Source organism: Lytechinus variegatus, chromosome 1, assembly GCF_018143015.1.
Source record: "Lytechinus variegatus isolate NC3 chromosome 1, Lvar_3.0, whole genome shotgun sequence".
Lineage (NCBI taxonomy): Eukaryota > Metazoa > Echinodermata > Echinoidea > Temnopleuroida > Toxopneustidae > Lytechinus > Lytechinus variegatus.
Genome location: NC_054740.1, coordinates 26,564,465 through 26,578,498, shown reverse-complemented (window position 1 = coordinate 26,578,498; position 14,034 = coordinate 26,564,465). Strand labels below are relative to the sequence as shown.

General features: G+C 36.0%; 1 protein-coding gene across 1 annotated transcript in view; it reads right to left on the bottom strand.

Moving 5' to 3' along the window:
- LOC121410273 (TBC1 domain family member 19-like) overlaps positions 1-12,175 on the bottom strand; it is a 56,037-nt gene extending 43,862 nt beyond the window's left edge. Inside the window, exons 1-3 of the mRNA XM_041602249.1 lie at positions 12,096-12,175; positions 9,922-10,041; positions 9,124-9,196 (exon numbers count right to left, since the gene is read on the bottom strand). Of these exons, the coding sequence (XP_041458183.1) occupies positions 9,124-9,196; positions 9,922-10,029 (181 nt within the window). The 5' untranslated portion in view covers positions 10,030-10,041; positions 12,096-12,175. The remainder of the gene's footprint in view (positions 1-9,123; positions 9,197-9,921; positions 10,042-12,095) is intronic.
- Positions 12,176-14,034: the final 1,859 nt, after the last annotated feature.

Sequence of the window (14,034 nt, the reverse complement as noted above, 5' to 3'; positions counted from 1 at the left end):
TGACTTTGTTTTCTGAGAGAAAAATTCTTCACAGTTAATTGGTGGGATTTTAAATTCTCTTCCTTCAAACAATCTTTGACACAGTGATGACTATCAAAATCATTAAAAAGTACAATTTCTTATAAAAACGATGAAGAAAAACTGTAACGTGAGTAAACATCATGTAATGAGTAACCAGAAAAAATTATGCAGTTAAGTAACATTTTCTGTGGGATGTCAAGTTTTCAGTCTCATGGTGAGTTGTGAAGTTATTTTTGATTAATTAAAAGCAAAATGAGGGTGCACCTCTTTGATGTGACTCTTTGTACATCAAAATATCAGTGGTCATACAATCACACAAAAAATTGAATATTTATAAGTAGAAGTATTCACAATGCGAGAGTGCATTAGTAAGACTTGGTTTTGATTAACCAAACTTTAAAGAGTGTTCGAAAAACACATTGAATGTCCTTACCTGTAACCCTATCTAGGCTGGGGTATTTTGGGAGTTAAAGGGGAATCCAACCCAAATAAAAAATTGTTTTTATAAGGAAAAGAAAAATCAGACAAGTTGATAGGTGAAAGTTTGAACAATATTGGACAAACAAAAAGAAAGATATGAATTTTTAAAAGTTGTAAATATTGGTAATCACTATACCCATGGAGATTTCAAATTGGCCGCATATGGGATGTCAGAGTGATGTAAGGCAAGGACTACTCTTCCATGTACTCCAATACATATTATGGCTAAAATGTCATTTTTCCCAAAAGTTTTATTTCAAATTATATTTTTCTTTCATGAGGACATAAAACAATATACTACATGGGTTATATTCAGATTACTGCCCCAGGGGAATGGGTACTTAGGAGAAAACCACAAATCCCTGATAATAAAGTACATGGCCTATGGGAAAGTTGTCCTTGCCCCTTGTCATAATTTACTTACCCAGTTGCCAATTTGAAATCTACATAGTATTAGTGATCTCAATTTTAAAGCAGCTATAACTTTCTTATTGCTGGTCCAATTTCTTTCAAACTTTCACCATTCTGTTTTATTTATTTTTCTCCTTCCCAACACAACATTTTATGGCCAAGGCTGGATTCCCCTTTAATGTGGCCGGGGGGTGGGGCCTCCCAGGCCCCCCTTGAGATCTTGGCCATTGGCCGCACGATCACGCCGAAAATTTGCACGCAGGTTGTCTTGGACATAATCTACAATACTATACAGTAATTTATTTCATGCAAATTGGTATTAAGCGATTATGCTAATTTATGCATAATTAGTAAGCAAAATCATACTTTTCCCTCTTACTCCCTAATAAAGCTCCAATTGTTCCAATTTTTGGTATAAAATCTCTTTTTGATGTTCCTAGCAATGAATTTTACACACATTATTGAATTTTTAATGACATTTGTGTTGTTAACCATACATGGACAAAATGTAATGTGAGTAACCGTAACGTGAGTAACCATATTATCTGCACCCCAAGTAAAAACCATGTGTTCTTTATTTTTTTAATTATGTACAAAGTTTGTCTCCCTAATATACTTCTTTGAAATGGATATAATCAACTTTCATAAAAGCCTTGTACGAGGAGACTTTTCACTTATGTCGACTTTTCATTTCATGCATGTCCAAATCATGTAACGTGAGTAACCGACACATTCCAAAGATTTGCCAGGAGCATAATAAAATTTCCCAAGTTTTGTTTTTATACAAAGGATAGTCAGACTGTGTACTTTGTTGTGATAAGGGGATGTTTACTTCCTATCAATAATAATGGAGTTACAGCTCCAAGTATGAGTCAAGGTGACTCCAAATGTAACGTAACCGTGGAATAGCCCAGCTTGTCTTCATTAATTTGGCACCATTTTTACATTACCAGGCCATTGGAAACTGAGCCTACATGTATTGTTTTCCAGCATCTGTGAACAATGCATGTTCTGTCTCACTTTATGAAAAAATTACAAAATTTCAATTTGTTCGCACTTTCCCTTTTAATAGATGTATTGTATGCATATCTGATTTTTCTTCATTATGGAATGGTTTTGATTTTTAATGTAACTTCAACACACAATAATATTCATCTTGTTTCTTTTACAATAGTTTTCATTTGAATTGTATCAATGTATGTTTAAAAGTCAAGCAATATTATTTCTTTTTTTCGAAGGAAATGTAAGTTTAGGGAAATAATTGGCATATGTCACAAAATAAAAAATACTTTTTTATCTCTTAATATTCTTTGGAATTTTAAAACTTATTTTCCTGCTTGAAAAAATCTTGACTTCAGGATGAACTTATCCTTTAACAGATTAAAAAAACATCTCCAGGGTGAGCATGAAAATAATTTTCCAATCATTTACAAGTTAGATTTCAGTCATGAAGACAACAAAAGTTGAAAGGTGTTTGTTTCACCTGTCCGCCTAAAGAATTAGGACATGTACAGTATCTATAACAGTACTTGACTATTAACACAAAATTGAATTACACTAAGTAATTGCATTTCAAATTTCTAAAGAGTGTGTTTTACAAAATAGAATGGGAACTTACATCTAAATGCTCTGTTACAATATTCCAAATCGCTCAAAGCAAATTCAAGGAATTTGTTCCATGTCAAAAGTTCAACCTTAATAATGTGTTCCTTTTTTAATGAAAGAAAGAGAACATCTTGTGTCTACAGGCCCAGGGACATACATGTACATGTAGCTTAAGATTTTGAACCTAAAAACTATTATCATTTATTATTGGAGAGTCAAAAGTATTTATGTTTGATTAAATTGGGATAAGCACAAGTTTGTAAAAAAATAATTAATGATTTGAGAAGACTCTACACTTTCCTAAGTTTAACACAAATAGCAAACACATAAAGTTTTTTTAGCAGAGTACTCTATATGGTGTTATCATTCAAAGCATTCTCAGGGCCAAGCTGCATAAAAGTTACCATTATGGTAACTTTGCCATTCATGAACATCAGTAATCCTCGATTTTGATTGGCTGTTGATCAGCGAAGTCAAGGGTAGTCGCCATCAGATGGCAGAGTTAATAAAAAATGTATGCATAACGCCTTCAATTAGGAGTGGACTATAAAGGGATTAATTTTTTTAGTTTGCTTTTTTTATACACATGCTTTGTGCAGACAGTACCACAATAATCATATGGATATTGAAGTAAAAAAAAAAGAAAAAAAAAACACTGATATTTTTACTTTATTTAGTTGGACAATGCAAGATTATGTTGTGCCAATTATCCTCTACCTACAGGTATCACTAATGAAATATAAATGCTGCAGCAGTAAAATTCACCTACGGGTCAAATACAGCAGTTTTATGGATTTCTGTTCAAACCACATACATGTACCGAAACCTGGTACAAAAACTATAAAAACACCAGTTTTCGACTGGCCGTACAGTCATCGTAGGCGAAATGTGACTACGCCATAACCTTTGCAATAAAATATACATCATCCCACATGGAAAAATCGCCTTGTAATCAGAGGGTCGTGTGTTCGAATCCCACCATGGCCTAGCGCCCTTTGGCAAGGCGTCAATCCACACTTTGCCACTCTCACCCAGGTGCTAATTGGGTACCGGTAGGAAACAATCGTCATTGTGGTTGGTTTAGCAAGTTTGCGCCTAACAGGCTGCTTGGAATGCTATGAATCCAGTGACCGGGTAATAATAATTGTGAAGCGCTTTGAACAGTCGTACATGTAGATTGATAAAGCGCTATATAAATGTCAATTATTATTATTATTAAAATCTGATGAAAAAAATTTCATCCTTGTTTGTGTTGCGGAATTACATGAAAGCTCTTTACTTACGGGAGCAGATTAGCAACCATACACGCAAAGACAAGTAATCCGAATGCATATTTCATAAAATTAATTACCATTTCTTTCTGCTTGCCATCCATGATGATAGCAGTTTAAGCACTGTGGCCTTTTCATATTACCAGAGCCCTTGTGATAGCAAACTACAAAAGCATATTTCTTTATGAAAATGCTTGACTAGATGTAAGCCAAGTAGGGATCAGGTCTTTGTTTATTTTAGCAGTCCTCAGGAAAATCCAGATAAGCACACGCCTCTCGCTGGCTCATGCTCTAGCTCCGCATCTCAGCTTATTTGCAATTTTGGAAAATGCATCTTTTTTTCTCTCTCGGAATGTAATATAAGGAGACCATTGTTTTTTTTCTGAAACTCCTTTCTCTATGACCTCAATATCCGATCGGAATCATTTCGCAATGCAGTGTTGAAGTTGTTTCTTTTTTCTTTCATTCCTGTTCCTGATTCTACTCCTGCAACTTGAGTTCCAATCACACTCCTGACCCCTTTGCTAGTGCAGGTATCTCAAACTCTTGTTGGAACAAGACAACTTGCATTCCATCTATACCCCAATTGTATAACAGGCAGTAATCGAGTCGCTTCCTTCCTGCCTATAGATACTTTGTCTGAGCAATTTCCCAGTGGAATCAAGCAGGGATATACTACTTCAAATGTTTCTACATGTACCTTTGGTAACTAGAACAGTTTCACACTTTTTTTTGCTCAATGTTATTTTCCAAATATTGGATTTTTGTATATCGTTGATTTATAACAAGAGGATTTAGGTAAAAAAATACCTCCAAAACTCAAAATGGGATAACAAATAGAAATCTGAGTGATTTTCAGAACTCGTCATTTCCTTTTGCCCTTATTCATCCCAGGTGTCAAGGAGTACAAGAAGGCTTTTGAGCCAACCGAATTGTGCACGAGAACAAACTGCTCAACACATGCACAAATATGTGAGGAGAATTTGATAAATCCATAATAAAAATTTCATTCCTTTTTGGCTATTACATGTGTCAGAAATCACAACCAAATTTCAGAATTGATAGTGTTCCAAATTATCCAAAATACATACACCTACATGTACATGTACATATTACATGTAATTGCAGCTTTAACAGAGACTTTTGATGTCTTGTGCAACTTCTGAATAAGTCTCTTAACAATTTTTTTCTTTATAGACTGTCTGAACCTGAGAAAGTATTCCACTGCCATTGAACTACATTTCTTGCATGATGTATCGAGCCACTAGCAGACAGTTGTGACAGACATCTTTGAAAAATGACGATGATGGGTTCTTATGTAGCACCGTTATCTGCTTCTGCTGGGCACTCATACATGTATAACATGATGAATGTAGAAATTATCGCATCTTCTTGTGTGTAATAGGAAAGCTGTCACTTCTGTTGATTACCATACATATATTGGAATTGAATCAATTGCTCATTCTGGATGCAGATGCTATTTCTTTTACTTATTGATGGGCCAAATTCAATGCATTCAATTTTTAGAGGCTGTCACACTGGACGATTTATCCAGTGTAGGCCGACATACATGTACATGTATGGCAAGCCATTTTATCATAGATCTATTAACTTTTTAAATTTTATATGAAGAATTGCAATTTCTTAACAAAACAAAATAAAATTCTGGTATCAAGAAATTAATTGTTCATACCAAGGCAAAGACGAAAGCAAGGATGGAATACTACATATTACCAAGAAATAAATGATGGAGCATTATTTCATGGATTTAAAGATGTGAAATGTGAAATTTTAAGAATTTTTTTTCAATTTTTTTTTTTTTTGAGGAGCGCGATTTTTTTGCTCTCCTTATTTTTTTTAAGGAGCGCGGTAGGAGCGCCGGCGCGATCGCGCTCCTCAGACATGAAGGTCTGCAGTATGACATGACATTTTCATTTGAACAGTCATGCATGGATGGTTAAATGCTTTAAACAATAGCAATGTCAGTAAATAAAAATTGCAAGAAATGGATCAGTCATTGTATGGCTGGTTACAGGCATTCAACAATCACAATGTCAGTAAAAGAAAATTGCTAGCAAACGATGTGAAAGTTTGTGTGGCATAAATATCCATTCAACGATAAAAGCAAACTTAAAGTCAAATACCACTCTAATAGTGAAGAGAAAGTTATCCACCTTGGATGCATCACTATTCCACTGGAATTTTAAGTCAAAGTTAAGTCGATGAAAAAAATGTCAAATTTCAGTATCTTGGCATAAGCAAAAGAAAATTATCCTTATCCTATCTACTGCAGCGGTGGTGGCCCTACGTCGACCACTCCTAGGACGATCTCTAACTTCATTAGTAGCCAAATACCGCTGGTTTAAATTTGAAATTGTTGTTGGTGACTCTTAGAAATATCGAGCCACTTGTCTAAATGACTGCCCAGACTGCAACATTCCTATTGCTCTTGCATGCTCTTGGTTGGAAAGTGAAAGTGAATGTCCAAATGATCCATCTCATTATGCATCTCATGATGCATCCTTAAGCATTCAATTCAAATGATAAATGCATGTTGAAATTGCTGATTGTATGCCTACAGGATGGCCATGATCATTAGCATTTGAATGGTCCATTTCTGCAATTTTCTTTTACTGACATTGCTATTGTTTAAAGCATTTAACCACTCATGCATGACTGTTCACATGAAAATGTCATGTCATACTGGAAGAGGAATATTGTCTGGTTATGTTGACATACAATAATTTGCCTTTAATCAAATATCTATATGGAATATTTTAACTTTTTTAAGTGTCCAAGAACTTTTTTTGCTGAGTGTATATTGTTTTGCTCTAGTGTTTTCATGCGATTTAATTCTGTCAAAAAGCTTCAGTATGTCCGTTTTTTTGGGCTATTTTAAGAATTGAAAAAGCTTGCTACATAGTGTACATACAGAGCTTGCCGCAGCCATACTTTTATCAACGTTGTAAAACCATGGCTGAATATTCTGGGTGTGACAGACTCTTTGACGGACTATTCCTAGTAATTAATCAATGTCATTGCCATCATTCCTCTACATGTATGTATCTTCATACTGTGGACAAGTTGTTATGTGGGCATGGGCCATGGGGAATTTAGGGATACCAGGCTAGTAGGCTTGCTACTTGTTTTTATTTTGCAAAATACTTTTAAGAACTCATTAGGTTGAAATTTGAATGTACAATGTAGTCCAAAATATTGACCCTGGCCCAAGAAAATGTGTGCAAAGTGCAAACCTTTAATATCAAAGAGCACATCTATTAATTTATTTTGTTAAAATATCAAGAAATAAAAAAATGTTTTTTTAAATGTATTAAATTGTCAGGTGCTTAGATGGTAAAGCATTTGATATTGCTCATAATACACAATACTCAGATAGATCTTTGCAGTATCTTTAATATTAGCAATACCCAAAAAAGAATATTGATATCTGAATTATCTTATAGAGTTACCTACATGTAACAAGGCAATGACATCACAAATTCTTGTTTGCACTTCTGTGTTTTCTCTTGCTGTCTGGTTTCTCGGCAAAGCATGCTGAAAAACAGCCACAGCCGAAATTTGGTGGGGATTTGTCAACAGGGGTAAGGCTGTGACTGTACATGTATCCACTTTATTTCAGCCCAACTGGAATAAAGTGGATATTGGCCAGGTTCTACAAAGTTATGAATGAGGCTTTTAGATCACTTGTAAAATAGGCCTACTCATTTGGCCCTGGACCAGCATCTTCCAATTCATGTATAATTTGTTGTTAGTATAGACATGTAGGAACCTCTCAAATCATCCTGCTTGTACTTGAATCCTGAGGGGCTAGTCAAATATATTGCTGTACACACACGTGACCAAAAAGCGCGTTTAATTAAAGGGGTGTTTTTCAGTTTTGGACGCGGTCAGCGGTTGGACTCGTTAAGGGTATCAAAAACACTGATTCTCAAGAAAAAGGGTGGTGTTGAAAGACTGGTCAATGGTCAATCGCAGGGTCAAACATATTAAGGGTATATTTTTTTTTCCTAAAGCACGTTTTTTTTAGACTAGCCAAATGTGTTTAGGGTATGTTTTTATCAAAGTTTTTTTCCCCGAGGTCATATTCTGTGGACAACTTGTTTAGGGGCCAAACTGTGTATTTATATAGCCCGCAAAAAACTTGTTTAGGGGATTATTTGCACACAGAGAAAAGACTTGTTTTAATAGAGGGTGATTGGAAATAATTTGGTCATGCATGTGTACAGCAAAACATTTGAACCCCCCCCCCGGAATAAAGTGGATATTGGCCGGGTTCTACAAAGTTATGAATCAGGCTTTGGATCACATACTAATTTGACCCTGGACCACCATTGTTATTCATGCAAAATTTGGATTCTCTGTATAAACGCACACAGGAAATTTAAAGCTCATACTTGCTGACTGGATATCTTCCTGTGTGCTCATAGGCCTGTTACATACATGTATACACGTCGGGGTCCAAAGCCGCTTTGGGGCCACGCCAGCTATTTAGAACTGCCTCAAAGTCATCATACCCCTGTTACACTTGGTCTGAGGCCTTCAGTTGTGTGCCTACACTTGGGCTGGCAATACATCGCCTACTCACGTGACAGAAGTCACCTCAGGGATATTTACAATGTAATGTATTAAACATTGTGCATTGTTTTTTTTATGGTACTGGTAGTCAGTTCATGTATAGCGCATAAGACATTATGAATAACGTCTCTATGCCCTTCTAAAGGACTTGGATATCATTACCTAGGCTGTAGCTCAAGCAGCCTTTCCAGCACTCGGCATTTCAAGGAATAAATTACTGCCAGGTACCCATTCACCTCACCTGGGTTGAGTGTGCACAGCACAATGTGGACAAATTTCTAGCTGAATGAAACTACGCCATGGCTGGGATTTGAACCCACAACCCTCTGTATCAGAGGCCGGAGACTAATCCACTGGGCCACAACACTCTGAACGCTCTAATAACCTGTTGAATTTTGAATTCTCTAATTGGACTTTAGTTACTTTGCTAGGGCACATGACTAATCTAAAACTAAATAAATCTCATAAAAATAGGCAGTCGTACAAATACAAGGTTGCACACAATTCGCTATACTAGGGGATCCATGTCTTGTGCAATACCAATGACTGATCCACAAAATAGTGATAACCACTTTGGACATGAGTGCATAAGAATTGCATGCATAAGTAATGGAAATGGCCTCCTGTGTGGAACAGAGGCACTTATTCTGAAATACAATGAACAAAGCATTCTTCTAATTTTTTTAATGAATATGTATCAAACAAAAATAATACAAAATTTGGATTTGTTTTTGCTTACCTGTATCTGTAAGTTTTTCAGGCACTGTGAATTCCAAGTCAGAAATATTTATATCGGGCATTGCAGCAATCACCTGAAAAAAACATACAGATCCCATACTGCTAGTGATACATGTACATGAAGAATATGGTTTACAAATTATGTCAACTGTAAAATACAAAGATATAAAACGTGTGACTTCTAACCATAGAAAGAAGGCATTTCAGCAAAATTTGCATGATAAAGCCAAAACTAATTTTTAAACAAAATATTTTCTTAAAAGCATGTACTGTAATTTAGATTGTTTGATTCATATCCCATAGCATTTTATCTTAATCAATTAACCACATCTACATGTGCAGTATGCCCCTGGAGAAAAGTGGTCAGAGATCAACCAAGTTGGTCTTTAAAGGTAAATGAAAGTAGTTGCAGTAAACACTGATTACACAAGAAAGTGTGTGAAACCAAGCTTAATTGTCGCTATATCATTGAGGAACTAAATCTGGTACAGTTACATAAACTGAACTTTGAGAAATCTTGAAATCTACGCTGAAAAATGTTCACACTGAAGATCACCAACACAGATAAGTGCATGTGGGACAGTGTATTATTATTGCTTTGAATGTCGGCCCGATGCTTCACACGAATCCCGTGCTTATTTGCTAATTTCTCAGCAATTCCAGAATCCTTTGGCACATATTTTTTATTTAAATACAAACAGACACTTCGGTGGTCATTTCATTGGATTCTGTACGAACTCATTTTGAAATCGTTACAACTTGAATTCATCTTTAACTATAAAACCTCTCTGCATATTACCTGTGCTGCCTGTTTGAGTTGTGAATGCAAAGTTGTTTTCTGGAGTTCCCTGACGATCTGAGGGAGGATCGCACCTACATCCCCAGCAGAATAATTGATGTCTGCCATCTTAAAACAAATCTGCATTATCAATAGAAATAGAGAAAAAGAAAAGGCATATTTACTTCATAGAAATGATAATAAGTCTATTATTTTGTTGTGTCTCAGTTACAGCGTAACAATATGCACTAGCCGTATTGTGAAGTCCAATTAATGTAGACCTCAGTCTAAATCTGTGCTAATACCACAAAAACTGGTTTGTGTTTTCTGCACCCAAGTATTTAGTGATATTACTCACTAAATACGAGTTGTATGCTGGTCTGTTCCTTTTCCTTTCATGATTGAGTGAAAATTTAGATGATATTGCCCATGTTATCCTACTTTGAATGTAATAAAATAAAATTACATTTTGAGTTCTATTTCCAGCTTTTCTTGGCAGTCAGTCCAGTCACCGTGGAGTGCAATTGAAGCAGTACAAAGCTGATTTTCAGGTCATGTGATACCCGTACAGTACTTGTCACCTGATCATATTCCACAATCTTTCCTCATAATCGTTATATCAGCATTGAATAGCAATTCAAATGACCATCCAGAGAATATTACGTATTTATTCCCATCAATCTATTTGGAGCTCATTTTGGATCCAACTACACAATCTCAGGCAAGTTACAGCGCTCTCGGCTGGTTGCACTTGTTTGCTGGCGCTGCCAAGCACACCTGTTGTTTTGGGAGAGTGAGTGTATGGGGCTGGTGGCTAGTTGACCGAAAATCATGTTGTCATCTGCACATATCATTGTTGAAGATATTTTTGGAAGAATTCTGCATTGGTCCGCGGCCTTTTTTCGTGTTTTGTGATCATGGAAAATACAAACAAACTTTGCTCTGTCATCTGCTTGTGCAACGCTCACCTGGCCAGCGCATACCGTCAATGCATGCATGCAGTGCGTGCATGGCGCATCGACGCGAAGGCCGGAGCAAAAAAAATCGACTCAATTTTCCCCGTCTTCGATGCGTCGATGTTCGATCAAATTAAAGCTGACGAACACCGTTTTTCAAAATAATCGATATGACTTAGGCTTAGAAAAAAAGCAGATTTATTGTAAAAATATCCAAAAAAAAGACATCAACAATAAATAAAAGCTTAATTTCTTACTCTTAACCCTTATTTCATTAGTGTCCATTCTCTGGTCGGCAATCCTGTATTTTAGGGGTCTAAATTATTTTAGGTTGCTAACTTCAGGCAACAGCTCCAAGACCATTGTTAACAGTAGTTCAGTAGTGCGTACATACGTGCCGGGTATGGCGGGCCGTTAATGCCATTATTATATATAGGACTAGTATACAGCTACACGCCAGTCGCCTATGTAGTAGATGTAAAGTTGTATTTACCAATGGGGTATCATGCGATATATAGGGGCCAGGGGGGGGGGTATAGAATAACGGTATACCTAAAGCCGTCGGGGTGTCACGTGACCCGGGACTAGTCATGGCCGGGCCGGGGGGGGGGGGGGTATGCAATGAAGAAATATTATAAATGGCCCACCATACCCGGCACGTACGTACGCACTACTGAACTATCGTTAACAACGGTCTTGGAGCTGTTGCCTGAACTGAAGTTAGCAGCCGAAAATAATTTAGACCCCTAAAATACAGGATTGCCCTCTGGTCATCCTCAAAATTGGTGATTTTTTGCCAGTATCTACTATGTAATTCCTCACACATATTAATTCACGGCCGATTTCAACACATCACACGTGAGGGTCGCAGCCTCAAACAGCATGAATATTATATGTTTATTGGATGGCTCAGAATGGAATACCACAAATATTTCAAGAGTTTGTAAAAATATTCCACGATCAATGACAAATTATATCTTATATAACCTTGTTCATTGAATGAGTGGTATGCAGCACTCATTCAATGGACAAGGAATATGCAGTGCAGTTGCAGTGAATGGCATACATGTACGGTACGTAGGCCTACACCAATGTCAGTATGTGGGGCTCAACGAACTGACAGACACTAATTGACGAACAAAGTAATATTAATAAACTGTTCTGTGGATCTTCCTTCATTTACTTCGTTCGCAGTTGTCGTGTGATTATTCCCCTTAAAATCTGAGTTCTATTACTCACCAAATATTCTTAGATTACTGCTAGGGATAAAATATCTGGTCGGCCGTCGGTCGACGAAAACACTATCTGTCACTGGAAATAGTTTACAGTCTGCTATGGCAATTGATAGCGCATGCGCAACTAAACAACGTCAATTTTTGTCAAAATCCTTTAGGCCCTATAAGAAAAAACAAACAAAAACAACAAAATAATCAACAAGTTCACCAAGATAGCATTTCTTAGAAAGATGAATTCAATGTACACACAAGGATATCTTTTCATAAACAATATTTCATTACAAACAATATAAGTGAAATGTAAATACATGCATAACCGTGACTGTGATCTTCATTTGTTGCATGAATAAATGATTTATTTTTAGAGTATATAGCAATAATGATATTATTCATAATAAATATTATCTTTTTCATCACTTTGATTATTAGAATTATCAATTTTATTATGTTTTATTATTATTATTATTAGTAGTAGTAGTAGTAGTAGTAGTAGTAGTATCATCATTAATAATACTATAGGGTCCCTGTAATTATTCAACTGATCGTAAACTACATTTGCTGACAGCTTCATCAACCCCCCCCCCAAAAAAAAAAAATATATATAATAAAAATAAAAATAATAAACAATAAATAAGTAAATAGATAAAGATATGAATAAATAAATAAATGAATAAATAAATAAAAATAAAAAATAGGCCTTATAATAATAATAATGAAAATAGAATTAAAAATGAAATAAAAGTAAGTCAATAAATAAATAAAAAAATGAACAAATAAAACAAAACGAATGGGGGATTAGACTGTTTTTGCGTCAGTTTCTCACCTGAAAAATTTGCCCCATAAAACATCTGATATTAAGCTCCTCCTCCCCCCCCCCCCCCCCGACAAAAAAGCAGAGAAAAATGTGGGAAATTACAGGTTAATTTAGAACTTTTTACTCCCTTCCAGATAGCCCCCCCCCCCCAAAAAAAAAAAAAAAAAAAAAAAAAACTACAATTAAACCCTTTCTTATCTCCACTATATCATCCCTCGATGGACAGTGGGATAAACTTGTTATCATTTAAAAAAGGATAGTTATTAAAAAGTGCAATGAACCGAAGTGCAATGTTTACACCTAAGAAAGGGCGTTTACTTCAATAAAGATTTGTTTTTAAGTCATATCAATACATCATATAGAATTGCATCAATAATTAAATAAACACCTTACCCAGAGAAAATTTGATATCACATCGAAAATTAATGGAATAATTCTGAAACATATTGTATACTGGAAGAGGGTTGATGTCAGAAATCAGATGACCATGGCCGGGCCAATTATTATATTTCCTCAGTGGTAATGACATTTCGATGAGTTTACACAGTATAGTGTTACTTTCTGCTCTATCGTTCGATAAGGAAAAGTCTGATGGATATAGGCCTCCATGATATTGGGTATGCCAGACTCAATTTTATGGTCGCCTCCCAGGTTCTGCTGTAAAAGGCCTATATTCTCTTCAATGGCACTGACATATTATGGCAAGGCCGCGGTATCGGGGGGGGGGGGCATTTTGACCATTAAGAGAAAAATAACCGGAGTGCTGACCTTAAATTTGTGAAAAAAAATCACTTTTGAATCCGAGTGAGCCAAACAAATAAGCACACATTCGGCATCACTGAATCAATTATTAATTCTCTCTGCATGAAAAGAAGAAGCTACAAGTAAAAACATAATAACAATCTTTTGAGGAGAGATGCACCAGGTATTCAAATAAATTCTCTGTTTAAAAAAATTCAATGATCGTACGCCCATCCCCTTGTGTCACCGTATGTTGTTCACGGTATACTCCCCCCCCCCCCACGATAAGATATTGTTTATTGGGAGTCAGTTCCTCTCTTCTGCTCTTCTCGTGAACCTTGCGCTCTGCATAATAATCATCATTCAATGGGAAGTTCATCCAGACGTC